Genomic DNA, 26331 nt, shown 5'->3' with positions numbered 1-26331 from the left:
TAGCTCCTTGTTGGGTTGAAAAAATTGCGTGAAGGACTAACTTCGTATCAGCTTCTTCTTGTGAAGTGCTGAGATATTCTGCCAGTGATTTGTTTGACTTGACTTCGCCACGCAGAGAAAACATAAGTTTTTTTTCTTTGTAAATGACTAGACTTTTTGAGCAAATTCTGACTTAATACTACAGTAAGTCAGTCTTTATTTTTATAATGAGATAAAAGCTTTTTCATGGTGACATGTTTCATATTCATCTTTCCTTCAACCTTGTACATAACAGGTGGGTTACCATGCTGCCGTTTTCCTCTGGTGGCATTTTTTAAAGGAATTCTTAAAGTAAGTATCGAATATGATATGAATTTATGCGTATTAGTTGTACTTGCCTAAAATTTTATTGCTGAACTGATCTGACAAATCAGCAACAGTTTGCATATCTTTTGAAGGTATACTGTAAATTTATGTAATTCTGCAATACCATCTACAATTGCGGTCCCAAAGTCAGTAGATTCTACTTGGTTTGTACCTTTGCTGGTTACTGAAAAAGGATTGGGAATATCTGTTGTTACATAGTTTGTACAAAATTCTTCCAAATGGTGCATCAGCTTAATTTTGGCTTGAGTTGTGTACATTGTTTCATCACTTGCAAACATGGATCTAGGGACTGCTGTTAACTCATACTTTCCGATAATTTCTTTGTAATTTACATAAGGACGCGAACGACAAAGAACGACAAGGCGATTAAACAGCTTTTTGTCATTTTTTATTTCTAGAATACTTTTTTTTTACTTGGAACTTTCACCTTTTTTACCATTGTTTTCCGAAATTTTAGTTTTCTGTGTAAAAATGAATCCCAGAAATTCTTTGCTCCAATAATTCGTTCACTAACAAACGTTTTGTATTCTTGTAAACCAATGTCTGGCATGCTGAACATATCATGTTTCACATCAGGTGCTGCAATAGTCAATGTGACAATATTAAGCAGTTCTTTACCATCATAGATGAAAGGATTTACATGGGTTTTCAAACAGTCTATCATAGCAATGACATTTTTGTTATAACGAGATGATGCAGCACAGTTTGCTTCATGAGGGTCTTCAGGCTTTTTCGGTTCACTTGGTTTCATGCCTAGAGTATATATCTTTGTTAGCTCTGGACTTGTTAGAAAAATCTTCATTAACCTTTCCCTATTTTGAGATATTCCCACAATACCACCCCTTATTCTCAATCGCCGATTTTCTTCCTCAAGTGTTTCATCCGCTCCAAGATGACAAAATGGTGAACCAGATTAGTTAGGAGTCCATTTTTTCCCTTCAAGTTGTGGCCATACTTCTATATCATTTTTGGCTAGTGCATTCATTTCTACAATATGCAAGGCGCAGAATACACTGTAATTGGGCAAGTTCAATACAAAGAAATACTTTGTAAAATCTTCTAATGAAGACAATCTTATCTTCCAATTTTCACTCCGCACTGCTCGCATAAATGACATCAAAGACATAAATGGCAACATAAATGACTTATCACTCAATTCTGTCATAAACCATTTGAAGTTTTTTTACCAATTCCAAACTTTAACTTTTAGATCCCTAGTGTGTTTGGCACCTATATCCCGTGTACAGTTTTGTGGTCAAATATTAAGGACCTAGAAAAGAGCTTTCGTTTAAAAAAGATAATCAAAAACAGGTGAAAAATAAACGAGACGGAGATGGGTGTAAATTTCGTCCGTCCGCCATCTTGAAATGGCCACCATGTTTGCCAGTGGAGAGTCCAAGACCTTCAGCATCACATCTCGCACATCTTAAGTATCCAATAAAATTGATTTCTCCATATCCGCAGTTCGTTTAATCTCATCCCAAACTTATCTTGCAACAATACTGAAATAATCACCAAAAAAAAAAAAAAAAAAAGACCAAAAACCTGAATTTTGCATTTTGGGGTAAAACTAAAGTAGATAGCAGAACTTTCGTAATAAATAAAAGTATAGAGCTATTAAAGACTTCGTTTAAAAAAAGATAATCGAAATCGGATTAAAAGTAAGCGAGATAGAGACAAATAAAAATGTCATTCGTCCGCCATCTTGGAATGGCCGCCATATTTGCCAGTAGCGGGTCCAAGATGTCCACCATCGCTTTTCTTATTCCACAATGCATAAGGAGAAAAATGAGACCACTCACAATACTTAATCACAAAAGGACACGGACTAAGAATACTAAGAAAAAAATTAGACCACTCACAATACTTAATCACAAAAGGACACGGACTAAGAATATTGGTAGTTAGAAAACCCCTATATACGCAAGGAGTAATATGTAATAAATAGTGGTAGCGACCTTTAGAACCTTCACCCTTTAACAGTCTGACACGTGTTAGCTTGAAATGCAATTTTGTTTACATCAAATGCTTTCTCAATAAGTTTGTTTTTACTGAGCCATTCATTGTCATGCACCAACATCGAATAAAAAATCGCTCCGATCATCAACCAGTTAGGCATTGGCACAATAAAGAAGTATGGCTGCTTTATTTTGTATTATCGAGATGAGGATATATGTACTTTGGCTGTGTCAATTTAGAAATTAACCAAGTGTATGTCATCGTGTGAGTGTCACCAGGGGTGCCCATCCCCCCCAAAGCTGATGGCGCACTCCCCCCCAAAACTAATAATCTCTTCCCTCCTCAAAACTCAAGTCCTCTAAAAACAATTGCCCAGTGTAGCAGTAGTTTTTATAGTACTAGTAATTGTTATTTTTGTTGTTGTTTTTATTTCCTGTAGTAGTATTATAGAATGCTTGTAGTAGTAGTAGGGGCAGTAGTAATTATAAAAATGGCATTACTTTTATTAGTAGTCTTGGTAGTGTACAATACTAAATATGTTCTATAAGGATATTGAAGGGTATAAAAACTTCTACACACTGTGTATGGCATAGGTATTCTTTTTTTACAATTATTATTATTATTTTTTTCTTTACAAAATATTGATATAATTCCCTTGTACATGAAAAGTAAGACGCAAGTTACAAGTTATTGAGTTTGATACCAAAATAAAATATTATCCTCGAAATTAGCCTACAAAAAGTAGTGATATCCAACAAAAAGCATTCCTGTAAAAGAGCCAAGTACGAGTGGCCTTAAAAAGAATTGAAATCACTAAATAGGCGCCAAGTTCTGGTGGACAACAGTTACAAACACTCACTGGCTCACTTCAAATTTAGATTTGAAACTTGGCTGTTGTCTGTATGGTTACCACTAGCTCACAATTATGTCAAACTACTTTATAATCTTCAACAGACAACATAGGCAAGTTTCAAATCTAAATTTGAAAGTGATTCCTTGAGTGTTTGTAACTGTTGTTCACCAGAACTTGGCGCTCATTTTTGTGATTTCAATTCTTGGCGCTATTTTAACCGATCTATTGTTCGGTTACGTTTACATTTATTTATTTATTTATTATGGACGACATATAATACGTAACAATATTCTGTTACTACTTGATGTATGATGAATGATCATATTTTCTATAGTTTTCTATGTGTGTGAATGTGTGATTACATTTTGCAGGATCTGCGAAAAACGAACAACTGCCTAGCTGGCTTCACTCTGTACAATACATGGAGCTGAATATATAGAATACTACTGGAGCGACGTCTCACGGAAAGTCTCTATTGTACACAGTGATGCCACTTTTGAGCTGGTTTTCAGTTTACCGCAGGCCCTGGAAAAAGTAATCGCACAAACAGAAAACTATACAAAATATTATCATTAATTCATTTATTATACATCATGTAGCAATTGAACAGCATTACTTATTAAGTGTCGTACATGGTATAAATAAGAAATAAATAAATGCTCCCAGCAGAAAATGGGTAAATTACCTACACAAAGCGATAAACCGACCAGCCCATCCTTTCATATAGCAGCTTGCGCGGTACTTCATTCATAAAGTTTCTAAGCAGGGGGTAGGGGGATTCATTCTCGAGATTAAAAAAAAAATCGCATCGTGTTCCAATGTTATTCTGACGACAGCAAAATTACGTATTCGACATTAGAGTAAAATTCTTCCCCAATTTTTTATTCCCCCCAATTTTTTTCTCGATGGCACAACTTGCGCCATTCATCCCTGGGCGGCCCTTCTCTCTTAAAACGAACCAACCTTTCCTTTCATACGGCTACTTGCGCGGTACTTCATTCATCGAGTATCGAAGCAGGGGGTACGGGGGTTCACCCCGGAAAATTTTTGAAAATTAGCTTCTCAAAATCGTGTTTTAATGCTATTCCGACAGTAAAATTGCTAGTTCGAAAGTAGAGTAAAATCCCCCTCAAAATTTTTCTCAATGGCGCAGCTTGCGCCATACATCCCCCCTGTGGGCGGCCCTGAGTGTCACCACCTTCGCTTCCTTCAAGATGTAAGAGGGACAGTCGAAACAAAAACACTTGAGATATTTCAATCGTGGTCTTTTGAGCTCAACCACTGCGGGGAACACGTCGACATCACCCTGCCTTCTGTTCTGCATTCGATGCCATGGTCGATTGTCGGTCAAGTCCTTATCATGGAGAACTTCAAGATGCATTAACCTATAAGTCTACGCCTATCATCACCAAAGAGTAAAAGGGAGAAGATTGTATCTATTTCGAATTAGGGTAAGACTGTTCTAAATTAGTTGCTATTCCTTGTCCTACCATATTCCTTTAACGCCTTATAGTTACCATTCAATATTATTTAGAACCATATGTTTTATTTCATACAAATTTGGTATTGTTATCCCGCACCATTTAGGTGCCTCTCTATTCTATCCCAACAGTCAATCTGTACCGGAACATGATGGAGGTGCCGGGAACATTTTTACTCGTAAATGTTCTAAATAATGCACTTCATATTATTAATAATACTTTCTCTCGTCATTTTTTTAGTCTTTAACCCTTTATTTGGCAGTGTTGCTCTCAAGCAACATCGCATTCTATTGCGTTATCCTCACGAATTACAACTTCAGTGATCATTTAATTCATACAATATCCATGATTTGTGGGTCACTTGTTTTGATGCTTCTAATTCGTCAACAACGAACAGTCAAATTTAGTATTGTAGAAGTTTATCTCCTACGTTCCGCGAAAGTATTTTTTTATTATTATTTGTGGTTTCTTGCTCTGTAGGAAAATATTTCAACGAAGCTACTGGTAATTACTGAAAGTATTCTTATGATATTTTACCATAATAGGGCAATGCTGCTCAGTAGCTACACATAAGGCCTATGTTATGGCAATGTTGCTTTGAAATAAACATCCTGTATTTTGTGACCAAAGTACAAAAAATATTTTAAAAATTACGAAATTTTGATGAGGAAAACATGGTTCAACCATAAAAACAATCTAAATATTCTAATGCTAATGCTATCAATGCTTGCCAATTAAAAGATTAAAATCTTTTCTAATTTTGAATAATTTTGTAGACATTGGTTTTGTTCATACTGTAAGTAACAATGCGCTTTTGTGTAGGAAACAAAACATGGCAATCACCATTGGCAACGACGAGAAAATGACATCACTGTTTCCGTCCCTATTCTAACTCCTCTGATACTTTACGCCCTCCAACTTCGTTCCCATCACGACTTGGGGAAGACCTTACCTGCACTGCGTCGTAAATAATCCACATAAGATCAGCAAGGAAATATGTAAATAGAAGGTGTGTGTGGATGATATTCCTCAGACATCTCAGATCCCTAAAACAGAAAGTAAAGAACATAATTAAAATTTTAACATAAAGTTCAATCAAAAAATATCGTATAATTTGATAAAATAACCTGCTCAACATTATTGATAAGAAAGAAGTACACTATTGCTACCAAAGTTAAGTAAAATTAAGTAACATCTTTAATTTGTTGCAAGAGTAAACAAATATTACAAAGGTGTTTATCCTCAAGTGTATGATAACTTATAAATTTTAATATTTCTATTTTGCACAAATAAGATTTTGTTTAAAAGAGCAAAATTAGCTTTAGCAATGGCGAAATTCAATTCAAAAACTTTAACATTATATAAATTAGAACTTTAGAGAACTCTATTGGATAATAAACATCCAAGTTGGTTGTACAAAATAATGTTTTGTGGCGCTCTTTTTAAACTTTGTATCCCACTCGTATACTTGTTGCAGGGACAAACACGTATCACCATACTGTGCTGTCACCATGCGATGAATTACAATAGATTTGACACTCTCACTACTTAAGAAACGTATCACAGATCGTTGCTTTAACACGGTGCAAGTTGCTAGAGAAGCGGCCATCTTCGTACTAATCAAGGATGTTATAAAATAGAGGATCTCCCATACAACAAAATCGTGAAGCCATACGTCACAGCTTCGCCACACCTACTCTCCCCTCTGCGCGCCACTAAAATAGCAAAGCTTCGAGCCAACAATCATGGCGGAAGCAAGAGCACCGAATCAGACCGGTTTAGACGATGCTCGGTTATTTTTTGGCTTCATTGACATCATATGATGAAGATACGTATGGGCAGATCCTCTATTTTATAACATCCTTGATACTAATGCTGTTGCTGTCTCTTGTTCTGCAGGTTATTGTGCCACTTATCGGTCATTGTGCGAAACTCAATGAACACTACTGACAAATACAAAATCCATCATACAACTTTTCTGCATTTTATAGCATCTTTAAGGTATTCATTTGAATCACCCTCGTATTTAAATATTGACCCTCAATTTAATTGCTGAAGCACTGGTGCTGCCCCATCATGTGAATAAAATATATTTCTCTAAGATGAAACACAAATGTATTCTGGGTCCTAATTTATTAAAATACGTACTGGGACCATTAGAAGCAATACAAATGTTTATTAACATTTTAACTTCTAGCTGCCCAAATTCATTTTTTTCCAGGAGAACCCAAATATTAATACCCCTCAAATACTTTGCATCTCTCCAAGCAAGCATTTCTTGGTATGTGCCTCCTGAAGGCCAACGTGGCCCACGAACGGTGTGAAATTTGAATGCCACACTTCTAAATCCCGACTCATACAGAAGATTATATGGGTAGCACCATGATCCCACCGCTTAACCCCCGTTTTTTTTTTTTTTTTTTTTTTTTTTTTTTATCCAGATACCTATTTGACAAACAGTGACTATGCAGTATGTATGATATGAATGTGGATAAAGAAAATGTTGATTGTTGCTATGGAACATGTAGTCGAGATGATAGAGATTATTTATTGTTATCCGAAAGTTTTTGTGAATCATTATGGTACTGATATGTTGAATTAGATTGAAATCCAAAAATTGTATGCTGTAGACAGCACACTATTATATCTAGGTTTATGGAAAGTTTATGCAGCATATATCCAGGGGCGTCATTTCAGATTTTGCTTGAGGGGCAAGACTCTTATATATATATATATATATATATATATATAGATAGATAGATAGATAGATAGATAGATAGATAGATAGATAGATATATAGATAGATAGATAGATATAGATAGATAGATAGATAGATAGATAGATAGATAGATAGATAGATAGATAGATAGATAGATAGATAGATAGATAGATAGATAGATAGATAGATAGATAGATTGAGAGAGAGAGAGAGAGATGTTCATCTCCACTAGTCTAGTATGTATCTTAGCGCGCGTGCACACGGTGCCAGCCAGATCCCTAACAAGGGAACATTAAAAGTACTACAATGGTAAGATTGTTTGTGCCTATATCTTTTATATGTACTCTAGGCCTAATGTTTAGATACAATAAATATTTAAAGAAGAAACTTGCACCATTCATATGACTGTAAACTTCCCCTTTTTTATTATTCTTGATAAATGAAAAAATGTTCATCTGCACTCTGGTCTTTTGCCGCGGTACATTTTCAAATCATTTTAAAGCTTTATCCGTGTCTATATGTTCATTAAAGTATATTATATCACCCGTGATTCACATTGTAGACCACAAATGGAAATGAACAAATATGTATTCCTGTATTTACTAAATACTTCAATAGTAGTCATACATTATTGATACATTGATCATTTTTCTGCAACATTTTAAAATCGGTGATTTAAAGAACAAACAAATAACAGTCAACATCCATCTCTATTCAGTTCCAACCACGTTTCCCCATATGTTAACTTTCTCATAGATGCGTGTGAAACTTAGGGGGCAATTGCCGACTCCTGCCCCTCCCTAAATGACGCCCCTGCATATATCTTGTTTGAAGGGTTCAGGTTGGATTTCAAATCACAAAGTTACATAAAATTAATTAACTATGTATGTTACAATATCAATAGTCATCTCCAGTACAAAATTCTACATCTGGTGAAACATTGTGTTATTAACTTTTCCAACAATGCGTTTTAAATTTCAGACACATAAAAAGTGATTTTGTAAAATAGAAAATCGTAACAAATTTAAAAGAATAGTTACAGCGTCGTGTCGGAGGCTGTCGAATTGAAAATCTCAGCTTATTAAATTAACTGTACGTGATGAAAAAAATAATATGTACGTACTAGGTGGATAAAATAGGAATATGCTGATACCACAAATATGTGCGTAAATCCCTCTATTTTAGATGTTAGGCAAATGCCACACCAATTCACAGGTGGAACGTAAATCCTACAGCTGCCATATATATTTGCTTTTCCCAGAGTCCTGTTGATACAGACGATATACGTATACATAGGGCGTATAGAAGGGGATGAAATGTAATATACAGACAGATTAACTGAGAAAGATGATTGGACAAGAAAACCATAGGAAAAACACATGTAAGACTGCACAAAAAAACGTACTGGACGTAAGTGATAGGTGCAATACGAGTAACTTCCGTAGCCTCTAGAAGTTACCTCCGCCCCCACACCTTCCAACTTTTACCGGAACGAAACATACCCATATTTCAATTGTGGTTATGAAAATAGCATTGACATGCAGGTACCCATTTGGTGTTGCGTAGTGTCGAAGGACATTGTATCTTCTGTATCATTTGCTATTGCCGTTTTAGATATGATTAAGTACACAATACAGCACAGAGGTCTCTTAAAAAGATTTTCCTTATTCTAGCTTTCGAAAAATACTGTCCAATGTGCCGTCTCAGTACTCTCTTCTTTCCGATTCACCGTGGATCTGTCGTAAAGAGCGCACCCATGGCGTTTGGGCAGGTACATATCTAGAAAATGTCTTGGGAGGAGGCCTATACTATTTTGAAGTTGGTACACTACGTCTATATAGTATTGAACTGATATTATTATATTACTACTTAAATTCTGAAGAAAAATGGTAGAACTGAATTCCTTTTATATAAAGAGTACAGATGAAAGTAAGATAAAATATAAAGGTAACGAAGAAAGTTCTGTCGCTTTTTGTAGAGGTCTGTGTTCAATTGGCCCTCACACCGTGAGTTGAATGCGAATGAAGATAAGGTGTATGTCAAGTTGTTCGTGTGGGTATATTCAACATACTACCTGATTGTGGCAGTTCAGTTACATCGTGAACTTGCGTAAGGAGAGAGTGAATATGGAAACTCCATAGAGTGTCATAAGGGCGTACATGCTGTGCGAGTTTAAACTGGGATCAAACGCCGCAGCAGTGGGGCGGAAGATATGAGGATGTCGTAACTACGTAGACGGTGCAGCGGTGATTTAACAAGTTTAAGGACGGTGATGAAACAGTCGAAGATGCAGCACGTGCCGGAAGACCAAAACGTGTATAAATTGAAGATCTTCAGGTAGCAATTTAGGCGAACTGTGGCCAGACATGTAAGGAACTGGGACTACAATTCAATGTGAGTGAAGAAACCATTCGGCAGCACATCCATCAACTTGGGAAGCACTACAAGTTGAGTCGATGGGTCCCACATGATTTGACTCCGGGCCAGAAGGGAACGCGAGTAGACACCTGTGTTTCTTTGCTTTCTCGTCTGAGGAAGGAGTCATTTCTGGACAGAGTGTTAACAGGTGATGAGAAGTGGGTCCTGCAGGAAACTTCATGGTGCCGTCATCATTAGTTAGCATTCTATGAACCGGTTCCAAAACAGCGAACACCAGCACTGCACCAGGAGAAATTCCCCCTGTGTTTGGTGAACTGTTCGTGGCATCATGCATGGGGAACTGCTACCAGCTGATCACATCATCAATGCAATGTGTAGTGTCAGCAGTTGACAGTATTGTCTGATTATCACCTGTTACATTCCTTGGACAATCATCTTAGAGGACGCCAGTTCAAATCCCTAGTAGAGGTGCAAAATGCACTTGATACCTTCTTCGTTTTACTGCCCACCAAGTTCTATTGCGATGGAATCCATGGCCTTGCAGAACGTTGGCAGAGGGTCGTCGATGCTGATGGGGACTATTTTTGATCTTCCAGGGACTATGTTTGATCTTCCAGAAGTGGAGAAACATTCCGAGAAAATTTATTGCCATATTTTGAACATCACACTTTTGCTTGTTGTCGTCTTTGGTTTCTTCTATTCAGGGGAGAATCTTCAGTTTCTTTTTCTTCATTCGCTTATGTTGATTCACTTCCGTCATCCTCAATATACTGAGTAACATATGTTCAAGTTAGTTTCTGTGTACAGGTCTACATGTTCCTGATTTCAGTTTGATTTCAGGAAAGATGGTATTTTTGGGAGGTGTACTAACAAACATACCAATTTTGTCTGCCATAACGTGTTTTAGTCAAGTGTAGTGACATCAACTGGAAATCGAACCCAGATTTCACACATATATTAGTCAGAAGTCTTGAAGAGGCTCATTGGTTGCCATAGAGGCTCCAATTATATTTTTGTGAGTGGCAAACACCACTTTTTGCAAAACCAATCATATCTTCAATACATTCATGAGGTCCACTACAGTGGACAGATTGCTGCAGACAAAAGTGCATGCTGTCCATTACATGGGACATGTCTGTTTGGATGATTTTTGTAGATACAATAACAAAACCTGATAATATCATGATGTCAGCTTGTTTCAGACATTGTAACAAAGAAAAGAAAAAATATCACTTGCGTGGCACACCTTCTATAGAAGATGTCAGCAGATATTTCAGAAGAACTCGCCACGCCTCTTCCCCCCTGCCTGTTTCAAGTATGCACCGACGACGTCACACCCCTGCTTTCAGAGATTCCCGGTAGGTGGCAGAAAAATTTAGATCGTCAGGCCACCCAGGTAACTTCTATGGAAAAAGAATGCACTTGGGTTGAGGTTAGAGAGTTCCGACAGAACACAATCGTAATCAATCATTAGTATCCACTCCAGTGGACGTTATGCACGAAAGGGTTAAGTGGTAGTTCTCGTGATATGAAAAGAAAGAAGAAAATATTTTGTTTCTTTAGTGTTAAATTCGACCATTAACTTATTTTCCAAACTCTGAACGTGATTTTATCAAAGTTGGTTCTAAACTGAGCTAACTCAACCGTCGTTTAAACTAAACATTTTGCTACAAAGCAACAAAAATAAGTTAACTCTATCCACATTGTGATGAGAATTTTACACTCACTTAATACAGTTTAGATAGAGAACATTTAGCTTTTGTAAATCTGTATAATCTATATTTAGAAATAAACTAATCCAAGTGTAAAGACTAACAAGTGAAATCTAAAATGTTTGTGTAAATTAAATTGAGGAGGATTTGCTGCTGTATAATACGTAAACTTGACGATAACAGCATTTCTCTTACTCACACCTTCATGCGATGAAAACTCACTAACTCTGTAACAATAGCGTAACTTAATATCCGCTTTGAAATGGAGTTTCTCAGTGTTGTTGAGACGAACTTTCACACAAAGGAAAAAAAAAATACTTCGATATTCCTTCTATTTGAGTTGCTTCCAAGGGAACAAGAAGAAAAAATAAACCTTGCATATCCTTCAATATCATGATAATGGTCCCGGAGTCGCTGTACATAATGCTTTTCCACACCATTTACTCTGAAGCGCCGTTTCATAGATAACATGACAGCTGACGCAATACCAGCTGAGTATTCAGAAATATATTGAATACATTTTTATTTATTTATTTCCGTACAGGAAGAAAAAAATACAATTTCCTGTGTATCATGATATCTTTGATTCTCCCATTGTCGATAAATGTATACAGAAGCAAGAGACATATTTCAATGCAAATTCTTTACTTTCACTGGACGAAAAATGTTCAGTTTTCTTTCCTTTTTTGTACGAAAAAACTCAAGAATAGTGTTCATTTGTTATTTTCTTTCCATGACCTACTTTTCTTCTCCTGTCTTATTGCTTCTATCAAAGGTTCAGAAAGAGCAACATTTTTGTGAAGTAAAATTGTTTCATGTATATGCAATTTACCGTTCGCTATCCGAGAAACAAATAATAAATATAGTAATATGAAATATTTTGTATTTCGTACTGACCACATAAGTAATAATAACTAACTACACCCTGTATCTCTGATTAAGTTTCACAAAACTTGGCTTATTTAAAACATGCAGTACATCAATATATTACACTTCTTTCTGTATTCAAATACTTTCTGTTTGGTTTACATGAAGTTCGTTAATATGTTATTTTGTTTCTAACGTAATTTGCATAGATCCTGAAATGTAATTTATTCTTTTTCTTAAGTTATGTTATATTAAATTGCTTAAAGTTTCCAACAAACTTTATATATATATATATATATATATATATATATATATATATATATATATATATATATATATATATATATATATATATATATATATATATATATATATATATATGTGTGTGTGTGTGTGTGTGTGTGTGTGTGTGTGTATTATTTGCGAATTTCTAAATTTTGAACCCTCCATTCGATAGAACATCAAAAACTATCTCAAACAAGTTATGGAATTTTTCGCGCTCACTCTTACTGTTCCCGAGATATTGGCCAAAAAATTCCGATTTGGGAATATTTAAAGTACCGTATCTCGGGAAAGGTAAGTTACAGGGAGATTATATTGTTGTTGATCAATAACAATTATCATTTATCAATTATATATTGTATTATCTATTGAATTTAATCAAAGATATTTAATATACAATTTCATATATTTAAAAAAAATGTTTTAAGTTCATTCTGGCAAACTCTTCGCGTATTCTCAACTGCTTTTTTCTGGTCTCCTTAAGTACTGTAGAATAATAGGTTTAGCAAAAGAACAACAATAATGTTGCTATTTTCAAGAGTTTCAATGTGAATTTGTGAAATAAACAATTATTGAGTAACTTTGTTTGTTTAAAACATATTCAAGTTCTTTTATATGAACACTCATGTCCAAAATGATTGTCACATATCTATAACTGTATTCTTTTTAAGAATATAATTTGATTATGATTTTGCTGGGAACTTTTAATACTGATACTATGTGTATAATCGGGAAATGTATATTTGTCGTAAATTTCATAGGAAAAGAATTATAAATACGAAAATTAGCATGAGTGAAACAAAATGTTGCTAAATGGACAAGAAAATTTTATTTTCGTTTTGTTGTTATTTACTGCTCTTTTGACATGAAATTTGCCACATACATGTATTTGGCATACACACACTAACATTATAAGAATCACAAGGCGAATTCGTTATCAAATTATATTCCTACAACAACATATTTATAGACAAGCGACAATAATTTTGGACATGAGTGTACCGGTACATATGAAAAGGCTGCAGGGCTTTACACAAAATCTTTCAAAAAGCCGCAAAATCTTTAACAATATTATGAAAATATGTATACAATATAGGCAAGAGTTAACTTGGTGATACTAGTTTACCAAATCACTGGTTCCGTGCTCTGGTTAATATGTATTTGTGACAAGTCATAACTGAATTTTTATTTTGATCTTGCTTCCATAAAGCAAAATAACGATAGTATGATAAACTGTCCGTGAAATATTTTCATTTCGATATATTAACTGATCAATCAATATTTTCAAACATCAAAATATCGATTTTAAAAATATTACTGATCGATAAATCGAAGTTTTTCATTATTTTGATTTCCAATATTTATTGTTATTGAAATATTTATATACTACTGTATTTCCGATATTTTGATCTTTTTATCTTTAACATTTTATAGTATGCGATATCTACGACATTTTGATACTGTTTGATAATTTACGACAAAACTTTATAGAGTTTGAATCTTGAAATCCTTCACATCACACAGCGCTACATAGCAAGTTGTTTCGTCTGTTTCTGCCAATACTTTTATGTTTACCGATAATGGAAACAGACTGTGTGGTCTTACATAGCATCAAGGTGAAAATAACCTTAAATAATTCGACAATGAGAACATATATCCATCCTATTATGTTCATATTACCCTCCGTTAAACTCTAATAAGATGTGTTTCACAGGCTCAATATCTAGTCTTAAACGTTCTGAGTAGGTCATATGTCCAATATCCAACCTCGTAATAAGTCACAAAACTCTGGTAACCCGTGATCCAGAAGCATTTTACCCAGAATGACAGATCTGATCCTGACAGGCCCGTGCCCCCTGATGTTTCCTGGAGTTAATAAACATATAACGAACACATGTCATACTTGTGTAGAGCACAAAGTATAAGCGTGTGAGAATCACATAAAAGGCAAGATACATGCACTCTTATGAGAGATGTCAAAGTTAAATTAATCGAGTTTGTGAGGACGTTCCTGATCGCTTGCTGAAGCGATTTCTTCATATAAGACCTCACCAGCAAGAACGCGGCAGCTGGTTCCTCCACGATGACAATGCTCCTCCTCGCCGAACAGAAGTTGTAACACAGTTGTCATGGTCTCAGGATCTCTCTCACTGTGGATCAACATCCCGCGACGGCATTCGATTAGAGAAGAAAAATATTCACGTGCATGGCACAAAAGTGTAGGATTTCCTACGAGATACATTGTAACATTTTTCCTCAGATAAATCCTAAGATATGTCTTAGGATTTATCTCATAGTGTATAGCAGGCCTTACTTCAACTTTCCAAGTAGGAACGTCAGTTTTGGAATTTTTTTATCGTCAAATTTTGAAGCAGAATAAAATATATTCTTACAATACTCATTCTTAAGCAGTGGTGTAATGCTAGAATTTTTAGCAAGGTATGCGCTCGATCGTTTTCAAAAGTTGCGTATATTCAAGACTACTTGGCGTATATGCACCCCCAATATACGCTCATTCTTTCGTAAATTTAAGGTGAGTATACGCTTGACTATAAACTTTTAGGTGGGTATACGCCATATACTACCGTATACGCTCCATTACATCCCTGTTCTTATGACTAAATAAGATTGGTAACAATAATAAATTTAAAGTAGTTGTTACTTACTTAAAGTAGATGAAGATAGCGATGGCGAGACTAAGAGCTACTAACGAGACGCAGTATCCACAATAATAGATCGTCCATGTCCAATCCGAGGACATCTTTGGAGGTAGAATTACTTTGCATTGCGAATAGTTGGAGTAGACATCCCACGTTCCATTGCTGTGGCAATACCGGGTGACATTATCTGCAAGGAAAATATAAAATAAACTAGTTAGCTCTTTAGTGCTGTTAAGTACATGTTAGGATATGTTTTAGCAGGCATTAAAATACATTTGTTTGAAGATAACTATTATCACAGAATATAGTAAATAAGCAGGTAAATTGTTACGTTAGCTAGTGAAAATTATAGTGTTTCGTAAATAACATTATAATGAGTCGCAACACGCTAACGTGAATGATGCAGGGCATTCTGGTTTCCTGTAAAATGTACACTCATGTCCAAAATTATTGTCGCATGTCTTTAAATATATTGTTGTAGGAATAAAATTTGATAACGAAGTCGCCCGGTATTTCTTATAATGTTAGTATGTGTATAATCGGCAAAGACATGTATGTGGCAAATTTCATGTCAAAAGAGCAGTAAATAAGAACAATAAAACGAAAATAAAACTTTCTTGTATATTTAGCAACATTTTGTTTTACTCATTCAAATTTTCGTATTTATAATTCTTTTCCTATGAAATTTACCACAAATATACATTTCCCGATTATACACATACTATCAGTATTAAAATTACCCTGCAAAATAATTAACGAATTATATTCTTACAATAAGACAGTTATAGATATGTGACAATCATTTTGGACATGAGTGTACCTTGTGAAATATTTTGTTACCATTCATCTATCTATATATAGGCTACTTTGATTGCCCCAAGGAAAACTGTGTATGAAAAAAAAAAAACTTTTTGTTACCAAAATTAATTTACTTCAGTAATTAATTATGAATAGAGATGCATAGGTTAAATTATGACGATAGACGCATAGGATAAATTTTGAGGGTAGACGCATAGGATAAATTATCAGCATAGATACCTAGGATTACGCTAACTGGTTTTTCATTCACGTTACATTTCCATGTTGTTTTTTTTTTTTTTTTTTAAGTTTTTAGAAACAGTGTTAAGTAATAATGTTCGATGGATCTTCCTCGGATCTCCGAATCGTTTTGTTAGCTCATGGGAAGAAATGTTATTCATACGTTCTTTCCGAAGCTTATACCCTGTGGCAAGAACTACGATGTGATGGGACCTGAGCGTCCGAACCCATCTCTGAAATTCCGACTTTTCTGTAAATTTATGTAATGAAATTCCGACTATACAAAATTTCTGTAATTTTGAGGAATGATTTTACCAATTTTTAATATAATTTATCCTAATATTGAATCTGGATCCCTCGCAAAAATCTTTGGACTCCCCGAAATAAATTCCTGCGTCCGTCCCTAGCCCGAGGTTTTCTTTTCTGTCTGGACAAGAGTCCTGAAAGAAACAAGATTCCAAATACCCGTATGTTCTGTAAGAAGAAAACCTTAATGTGAAATAAACTGCAATCTGTTACTTTCTTTGTTTCAATTGGCTGCAATATTATTCTTTTCTTCAATATTTAACACAATACATTTTCATTGCTTTTGTGTTCTACTAATCTTCATTTATTATTCTTCGTCATCTCCATATCTGTAAAGTTTGTAGCCGATTTTCATAAAATCAATATTTCTTCCTGAATAGTGGAATGCTGAATGCAAATTTATGAGGAGTGTTCCTTTCTCAACTCTTTGTTCAACAACTCTCAAAGTACACTTGTCTTGTTCGCAAAGATTTCTTTTTAAAAATTCTTATCTTTTCTTTTATTTCCCAGTTCTTCACCAATTAGAATAACTAGATGGTTAAGCTAGTCACGTCTTCTTTCTCTTCTAAAACTTTTTTTTTTTTAGTTCACACTTTTTAAAAGTGATAATGAGAGCTAGATCCTGATATACACGGTATATATAAGACGAGTATGCGATGTGGTTCATACATTCGGAACTTTTAACTGTAGTATGCGTGCTTATTTCTAAGAGTCACATAATTAACCCGGCTTGGACGTTATACTGTAAAGACTAAGAGGAACTTTTAGAAGAAAAAGTACAACTAAGCACTCGTGGTGATGGTCTGCAATGAAAGCAGGAAATAAATTTTAAAAAAGAAAGATAAGAATGGTAGAAAAACCCATTACAAGTGAGTCAGGCATACCTTAGAGATTATTTTAGTAATTAACGGGTATCCTATTCAAGACGACCTCGAAAGAAATTACGTCATTCCGTAAATATTTGACGTTGCGTTGACATTTCGGGCGAATATAATGTATTCCATGAGAACGGTGAGGCGGTAACACCAACCGTAACACTAATACTAACCGTCCCCCGTAACCGTTGTTGTTGGTGTGCTTGTGCTTTCAGTGGAAAAATAAAATTAAATCTTTCAGTTTTACGTTTCAAGGTTATACCAGCTAGGCTAAAGAGACAGTGATGATGAGAAATGAATGAAATGGTGGAATGAAGAAAGTGGGAAGAAACGAGACAACCCCAAGAAAACCCACACATACGGTGTTTGTCAGTCACAAATTCCACTTGACGCGAGCTAGGATCGAACTAGGGACCCACACACCAGAAGTGAACGCTCTACCACTGAGCCACCGTGGCCCGTATTTTCAGTGGAGTATAATAAGAAGTCCTTCCTTGTTTTCACATCGTATTGAAAATAAATCGCTATTCTGTTGAAGAGAGCGTTTTTATTGTGAAACACTGTTCAATTTGTGGTTTCATTAAGACAAGTCAGAGAATGTTTCTGAAGCAGTTAAGCGGTCAACGCCCATTACCTTAACGCAGCATATCCCGCTCAAGTGTTTAGCAACTGGAGGAAGAGACTTGCACCACCTCTTGTGATTTCGTTTTGATTTTTCCCATATGCAGGCATATCATGTACAAATTCTGTCTCATTTCCTCTCCATCTATCTTTCTTACACAATTTCTGGAATTGCCTTTGAGTGGGACACCCTGTATTCAATAATGACAAAAGGAGACTTTGAAAGATATGTATGCAATGGACAGACAAAAAAACTCCCGAAATGTTGTTATGCTTTGAGCATTTGTAATGTAATCACAATGAATCTTGTGCATTACAGTCTTTAGGTTGTCCACTTATGATTCTGGCAAGTGTGAACCGTTCATAACGGCAAGCGTACGTTGAATAGGGGAGAGTGTGTTGATCACTTGGCACAATGTCACATTCGGGCTACGCGCAGTCATTAAGTTCATGTAAAAATTGGGGAAATTGCTTTAGACACATTCATATTTTGCTCCAGAGACTTTCATATCTTTATCAAAGGTTTAGTACCAGCGAATTTTTGCTTCTTCCCAAAGCTAAAAATAGAACTTAAGGGTACCCCCAGGTAGCACACTGACGTACACTGTACGCATTATTAAGGTGTTATTTGTGGAAATGATGTCTTGCAAGATATTTGACGTTATTTGTGTGCATCGAATATGGTTGAAGAATGACGTTAATCATAAGACAAAAAATGAACGTAGGTCTACACTGTACCATAATAGTAACAAAAATGACGTCAAAAGTGGGACGAAAACTAACGTACACTATATGAACCATAACAGTAACAGAAGCGAAGTCGTAAGAGGGACCAAACTAATTAATGGAACACGCATGCGCAAAAGTCCAGCTTGGCGCCCGGCAATGGAACGGTCGTGTTTGTTTGTATGTTGTGTGTTTTTGCTGTCTTTGAAACCTTATGAAAAGTTACTGTATGTATTTTAATTTGAAGAAACATGTATGTTGTAGGTGAAGAAGAGGTACCTATAGGAGACAGCAATCTGATTGCGGTTATTAATGTGGGGTTTTTAACGCCGCGAAAATCGGCAGCATTCTGGCCGCCTTACAAGTCGCCATCGAAATTCGATTCAGCTATACAAAACAGTGAACCTTCAAATGAAGAAACGTAGAAATTGTTTGCAGTAAAGAAGATACCAACCATACCATTCCAGGTAACTAATATATATTAGCTATCTATACAATACTAGCTATAGAGTTGTTATGATTCAAGTTACTGGTAAGCTATTAATAGATTTCGGTAGGCGAAGTCTGTAATGAAGAAAAAGGCAATCGTATGCTTGGAGATAATATCGTACCTAAATGCCCACAATACGAGGTCCAGATGACGTGATATTTGGTGATATCATGACGTACCGTTGACGTTATTCATGACCTTTAGAAGACGTCATAAATGACGTCCGGTGCTACCTGGGCCGTTCGGCCCCCGTCAAAGAGATCAAAAGCAACGTGATAACTCAACATCGAAAGAAACCAAAAGAGGAATTATCATTGGTTGAGTTGATTTTGAGTCTAACGTCACGTTCAGCAGCGAGGCTACATGAGACGTTTACCTACTGATTAACGTGGAATCCGAACCACATGAGCTCCCGCCGGGAATCGAACCCGGGTCTCCCACGCCAAAGGCGCGTACGCAAACCGCTTAGCCACGGGGAAGCTCGACTTATCATTGGTGTTTCTTGCAATGGCAGGAGAGGGGAGCAAGTGTGTGTGTGTTCCGATGGTACCTACTTTGAAGGGGATTAAGTAAATATATTGTAGTAATAAAGAGGTACAACAAAATGTCAGGAACGTTTTTACTGTCCCTTGTATATATCTATAAGAGAACCTATGAAATTAACCCATTGGCCTTTAGTAGGGAATTAGAATGCTTATTTAACAGGTAGTCTATGTATGATTTAAACTAATCACTAATTATTATAGATAAATGAATGTAGTGTTGTGATCAGTGTTTCTTCCAAACATATTTTCGGGGGCCACTGCCCCCCCGGAGCTCTGAGAGTACCCCGAGGGACGAGACCAAAATAATACGTCTATAATATAATAATAAATAAAATAGTACCAATAGTGCCCCCCTTCCCGGAATACTACGTGTGCCGCCCCGGAACACTTTTTCTGAAAGAATGACTGGTTGTGATGTGTTGTAATTTCCACCACAATAATAATAATAATAATAATAATAATAATAATAATAATAATAATAATAATAATAATAATAATAATAATAATAATAATAATAATATTTTCGTTTCACAATATGAAACTACGGTAGACTCCTAAACTGCAATAGAGCAATAAGATTAAATATAGAGCCTGTTCCGAGGACGCTCCCTGAATCCTTGTCTAAAACCCATTATGCTATCTTTTACTGTTTTTCCTCTATGCTGATCAACATTAAAACCGGAAGCGGTTATTGATTATCACTTCCGGTTGCACTAAAAAAAGAACAAAATCAGAAGAGAAACATTATTATTGGTACCGAATCCAGATAAAGAAGAACTGTGAAATTATGAATAAAGCTCCACCTGTAACAACCATTTAAAATTTAATTTTAGTAGACGCTGCATGTGTGACATTTTAGCTTTGTCATGCGTAGGAGGGGGCGTGAAATATGAGTGTGGAAAGGTCACGAAGTGGGACGCAAGACAAACGAGGTTAAGTACTGATGTACGTAATAAGCATAATATGTATCAAACTAAAATTTGAGAAAATGAGATTTGCATTAAACCTGATACAGTTTAGGGTCTAAAATAAAACTTCTACTTTGACTCCAGCTTAGATGCTTAACCCATATATGCTCTTATCTATTTGTTGTTTTGTATTTTGATTTCTTTTGGATAATAGATAATTTTCGAACTATTCTTGTTGAATTTAATCATTTCGTTTTGCTGATCTTCCATTGGCAAATTTTGATACTGGGTCGAAAACGACCTGGGAGGCAAATATATATATAAGCTTTAGCAATAACAAATTGCATAAGTGGGTCGTTTTCGACCTGGGAGGCTTATGTGGGATACTTTTGAAAGTCATGTTTATGAAACATTTGTAATAGTTATACTCTATTGAGCGTTGTTTCATATATTTTATACACTACCATCGTCCTTTGCTACCGTATCTAGACATATATTTCGTTAACTATCTAAGCAATGATTGTGAGTTTAATCTAGAGAAATAACATTCAGTCATCAGCGGGTGCAATTTCAACTGCAAAAGAAAATAAAAGATTCTAGAAAATTTATTTCTCAAAAGACAAGCATTTGCGAGTGCTACGTCTCTGTTCTCAAAATCTTTGGTAGCTCAGATAAATTTACAACACCGTATAATAAGATTTGTAATGAAATAATAGAAGTACGAATACGACATCTCATATCAAATTTTACAGTTAAAATCGCTGAATCAAATTTATATTATGGGCATGGGATATTCACAGTAGTCCCAACCTAGCACGGAAGGGAAACGAGGGACAACCACTCACCTGAGTATGGGAAATACAGTAAATATTTTTAATCAATTGTATTGTATAATTGTATTGTATTGTATTGTATATTGTAATAAAAATCTTGAAATTCTTAAGTCGTTGAAGAATCTAGCCACTCTGAAGCATAATCTGAAATGATGCTGCTGCAACTTAGATATTTAAAAAATGCTGCAGCATGTAGTACTTGGGAGGTATTTCTCACAAAATGTTCCCAAGGTATCCTGTTGTGGGTTTAGGAGATACGACATCATCAATATGGCCGCTATTAGAATGTTTACATTAATCTTTGAACGAGTATAACCTCTCATACAGCCAAGGGTGCCCATCAGGAGGGGGGAGCAAGCGGGGTGCTCGCCCCCCCCCCAAGAGGAAATTGTACTTGGGAATATCGAAAACCCAATACAATTTTTACATTAGTTACAGCTAAATTTGAAACTATATTTGAAACGTCGCTTATACTTGCTCCCCTTGGAAACCACAACATGGGCGCCCTTGCATACAGCAGTGTTACATACGGTACATCATAATGTAGAAAATGGAGTCTTTTAATAATACCGGCAATATGTTTTGAGATATATTGACAGGAAATGGAAAGAATGCAGCTTTTATTATGTTCTATTCGTTTAATCAGGCACGTACGCAAGATGTCCTAATTCAATATGTCGGGAGGTGTAAAATCACGCTTAAATATAGACTAAATTTACAGAAAATTTGGAATTTCCGGGAAAGAGGGGTTGTACCCTCAGAAACCACTCTGCTCCTGCCAGTACATCCCTGCTAGTAATTAAAAACTAATATTACAGGTTTTGACTGTAGTTCTAAGCGATTTTTGTTAACTTGATATATATATCGTAACGATCCCCACATCATAACAGATGCACATGTTAATACAACACGTGTTATTAATTACAAACAATGGAGCAGGCGAGAAGTCAACACGGATGACACCGGAGGAAGCCGAAAGGTGACGGACCTCACGAAAAGACCCGAAGAGGACAAATAAAACCGCAACCACGGAGAGACCTGGCATCAGTCGACCAACTGATCGTAACCTATCCTAAAGCCTGGAGGCTGCTATGATGCTAAGGGGTTACCCGTACAGAACATTATAACCTACAACCCTTGGTCATTATAGAGAAACTATGTTATTCGAACTTTTGTAGACAAAAGAATTAATTTTAAAATAAAATTGGTGAAGGAATAAATCTCGGTCCATTATTAACTCTACCCATAAAGTCATTACAATATAATTTTAATAACATTGAATATGGATGGGTTACGTTAATTTTTGAAGTGGAACATGTGGTTTGTGTTTGTTTGATTGCTTCCTTACTAAGCCATTCTTACAACAGATTTGAATAGGACGCTCTCTATTAGTCCGCATCCTATCTACAAGTATCTTCTTTATTCATTAGAGTCACTATTTATATACAGGGCAAGTCAAAATGATGGACCTGAATTCAGAAATGTATTCTGTGTAATCTTATAAACATATGTTACTGTGAGGCGTGCACTTCGAAAGGTTTCAAAGTTTAGTTTTCATGCAGTGTTTTCACTTTCTACCGCTAGGTGTCAGCAGCGAGCATGAAATGAGTTGCTGAATTCACCAGTACATGCTGTAGTCTACAAGGTTTGGTAGGAGACAGACTATCGACTTGATGTGTGCCGTGTTACGCGAGGTGGTTACATAGAACACATGATATATTTGAAGTTCGCCTTTCTTAGCACATGTCTCACAATAACAAATGATTATTAAGATTTCACAGAATAAATCTCTCCAATCGGGTCCATCATTTTAACCTTCCCTGTATAAATAGTGACAAGGGATGAAAAGTGACAAATTTCAATAAGAAAACGTCACGGCTTAAAATAGCACAGGCAAAAAGTGCAATTATGTTTTGATCAGACACAAAAATTAATATTTAAATACTTAACAAAATCATCAAGTGACAAGTAAGGAAATTCCGCAATGACGGATCAAGCCTGCGGCCGAGGGGCCTACACAGAGAAAAATCCGTTCTCCGGACAGCGGTATATTGTACAAATATACGATATCCTCTTGCTTACTATAGACATCAGTACGGAGCATACATTATCCGTATGGTACATAGGCACTGCCCTTAGATATTACATCATGCCGTTGCAGGATGTCTGACCTCTAATAGTTTTCCGTATATCACATGCATATACTTAAGTTACCTTCGTCAGCTATATGTTATATACGTCCATTTGTATGTGAGATCCTGACCGCCTACATTGTTTCATACGGAAAGTACGTATAGATGGAACACTTATACAGAAAGTATTATAAAACATGCGTTTTCAGTTATATGTCTGCTGTACGTTAAGTCCAAATACTACAGGAATTACGCATGTAACCTATCTTTTTTAAGTACGCCACCTACAATTTTTTTTTCTAAGTGTATCCATCCCAATTTTTTGAGTGATGAAAATAATTGAAGCTATTATTTATACATTTTTGAAAGTTTACAGTAAACGTTGCCTTTTATTCCTTACTGGAAAATATTTGAGATATTACATGTAGTTTCAGTTGCAGTTATTCTGTTACGCAATATGTAAAACAAAACTTGAGGTACACAATGTCAACGTCCAACCTATCCATAATATACATCAGGAGAGGATTTAAGTCGAACATTTCTTCAGGGCCCATGAAAAAAATTGTAAACTCATATCTAACATAGTCTGCAGGGCCCATGTTCTGGCGCCCCCCCCCCTCCAGATTTACCTTCCATATCCGCCACTGATTTTCTATAGGGAATGGTATATGGTTTGATCCCGAATCACATGAATGTTAGGTGAACAAGTCATGACCTTTCGTTTTTCGAAGTTCCCTCATGTTCTCTTGTTAAAACTAATTCTTCTTTTCGTAGTTATTTGCATCTATCATCACCACTTCCTTTAGTTATAAGGAAGGGAGGGGAGAGAGCGGGGTTTGGAATCAACTGAAATATTCATTGCGTATTTTTATTAAATCTTCTCCTTTCGAATTATATTTCACACTTACTGCAACGCCTCTTTAAACAACGTCCATTATAACAAAATATTTCTAGAACTTTGACACTTCTGCGAAAGCAGATGCGAGCGTCTGAGAGATATCAATTAAACTTTTACACTCAGTTGCCTTTTCCTTAGGAAGAAGAAGCGAGTGACAAGCGGGTTGAAGAAGGGGGAACAGACGCTTGTTATCGATTTGTCGAATTGTCATAGAAATAGCGGCAATTTTCTTCTTCGCCGTTGTAAGTAAAAATTTCTGCGTCTCCTCATTCATCCTTTTTATATATTCACATGTCTTACTCAGGCTCTCTTTCTGAGAAATCGGAAAGTATGACTTAGAAGTTAATGCAACATCATGTATTTTTCTTTAACACTCTAGCCGCCTTCTTCTTCTCCTTCTTCTTTTTTCCAGAACGCTTCATAAGAGAAAGCAACAAGTTTTGTGACTTCTAAAGAGTGGAGTCAAGCTAATGACTCCGACTGTCTGTTTCTGAAAGAAAAATATCTTTAGTTCATGGACCATTAACAGAGGAAATGGAACGAAACAAGCAAACTCCATGACCTTATAAGTACATATATATTTTTTATTCTGAAATTTTATATCTGAAACTCTGGAGTATGAATAACCAGAATTTTTGGTAACAAATTTAAAAGAATGTCCCCCTGGACAACCATCCATTCTAATGTTAATGTTTGCAAATATACGGGAATTATATTCCCCTAAGTTCAATGTATTACACGAAGTTGCTTTCCTCGAAACTGGCGACCTCCGATTTTAAATGCATAGCGGAAAAGATATACAAAATATACCAGAGAGAAATAGCCAAGGACTTTTTCAGTCATAATATAGAAATGTTATTATAGCACATGTTTCTCACTTTTAGTGGGAGTAATAACTGCACTAAAAAATCCGTTATCTGGACAGCGGTATATTGTGCAAATATACGGTATCCGTATATTTACTACAGAAATCTGTACGGAGTATACATTATCCATATGCTACATACGTACTGACTTTTCCATCCTATATGTTACATAATGCGGACCCAGGATGTCTGACATGTAACAGTCTTCCGTATATTACATATGTATACGTATGTTACATACGTCAGCTATATGTTATATATGTCTATCTGTGTATGAGATCCTTACAGCCTAAATACAGACATACGGAAAGTAGGTATAGATGGAACACTTATGCGCACAGTATTATAAAGTTATGTTTTCCGTTATCCGTTTGCTGCAAGATGTTGTAGTACTTTAAGTCCAAGAGTACAGAATTTACGTATATAACCTACTTTTTACGTATGCCACATACGGTTTTTTCTTTGTGTGCCCTGCTGACTTCGCTGTGCGGGATATAACCAACTTCTGCCCCCTTCCCCCAAGTGATTGGTTCCGTACTATGCTCATAAGCGAACTATATTGTTCGCCCCATAATTATTGTACAAGTTTAACAATAAGATATGAAGAAATGATGAAGTGTTTAACATTTCCATATTCAATTCAGAAAACATTCTGCTTGATATATTTCTATATGCAAAGAAGAAAGAAAAAAATATTACGACACAGGATTGTCATTGCAACAATTTTTAAAATACGGCCTATTTATCCCAGATATAGAAAAAATACATTATCGGCGTATATCAAACGATACTTTGAACATTATTCTTTCAAAAAA

The 26331-nt window shown here is 35.7% G+C and overlaps 1 protein-coding gene across 2 annotated transcripts in view; it reads right to left on the bottom strand.

The window, feature by feature from the left end:
- The window catches only part of LOC145671020 (diuretic hormone receptor-like), a 1407723-nt gene that overhangs the window by 293504 nt on the left and 1087888 nt on the right, over window positions 1–26331 (bottom strand). For both annotated transcript variants that reach the window (XM_081739675.1, XM_081739676.1), the window contains exons 5-6: window positions 15285–15465; window positions 5612–5705 (exon numbers count right to left, since the gene is read on the bottom strand). In XM_081739675.1, coding sequence (XP_081595801.1) covers window positions 5612–5705; window positions 15285–15465 — 275 coding nt within the window. The remainder of the gene's footprint in view (window positions 1–5611; window positions 5706–15284; window positions 15466–26331) is intronic.

Source organism: Thermobia domestica, chromosome 15 (assembly GCF_964235325.1).
Source record: "Thermobia domestica chromosome 15, izTheDome1.hap1.1, whole genome shotgun sequence".
Taxonomy (NCBI): Eukaryota; Metazoa; Arthropoda; class Insecta; order Zygentoma; family Lepismatidae; genus Thermobia; species Thermobia domestica.
Note: the sequence above shows the minus strand (reverse complement) of the source record. Positions and strands in the feature narration are given on the sequence as shown.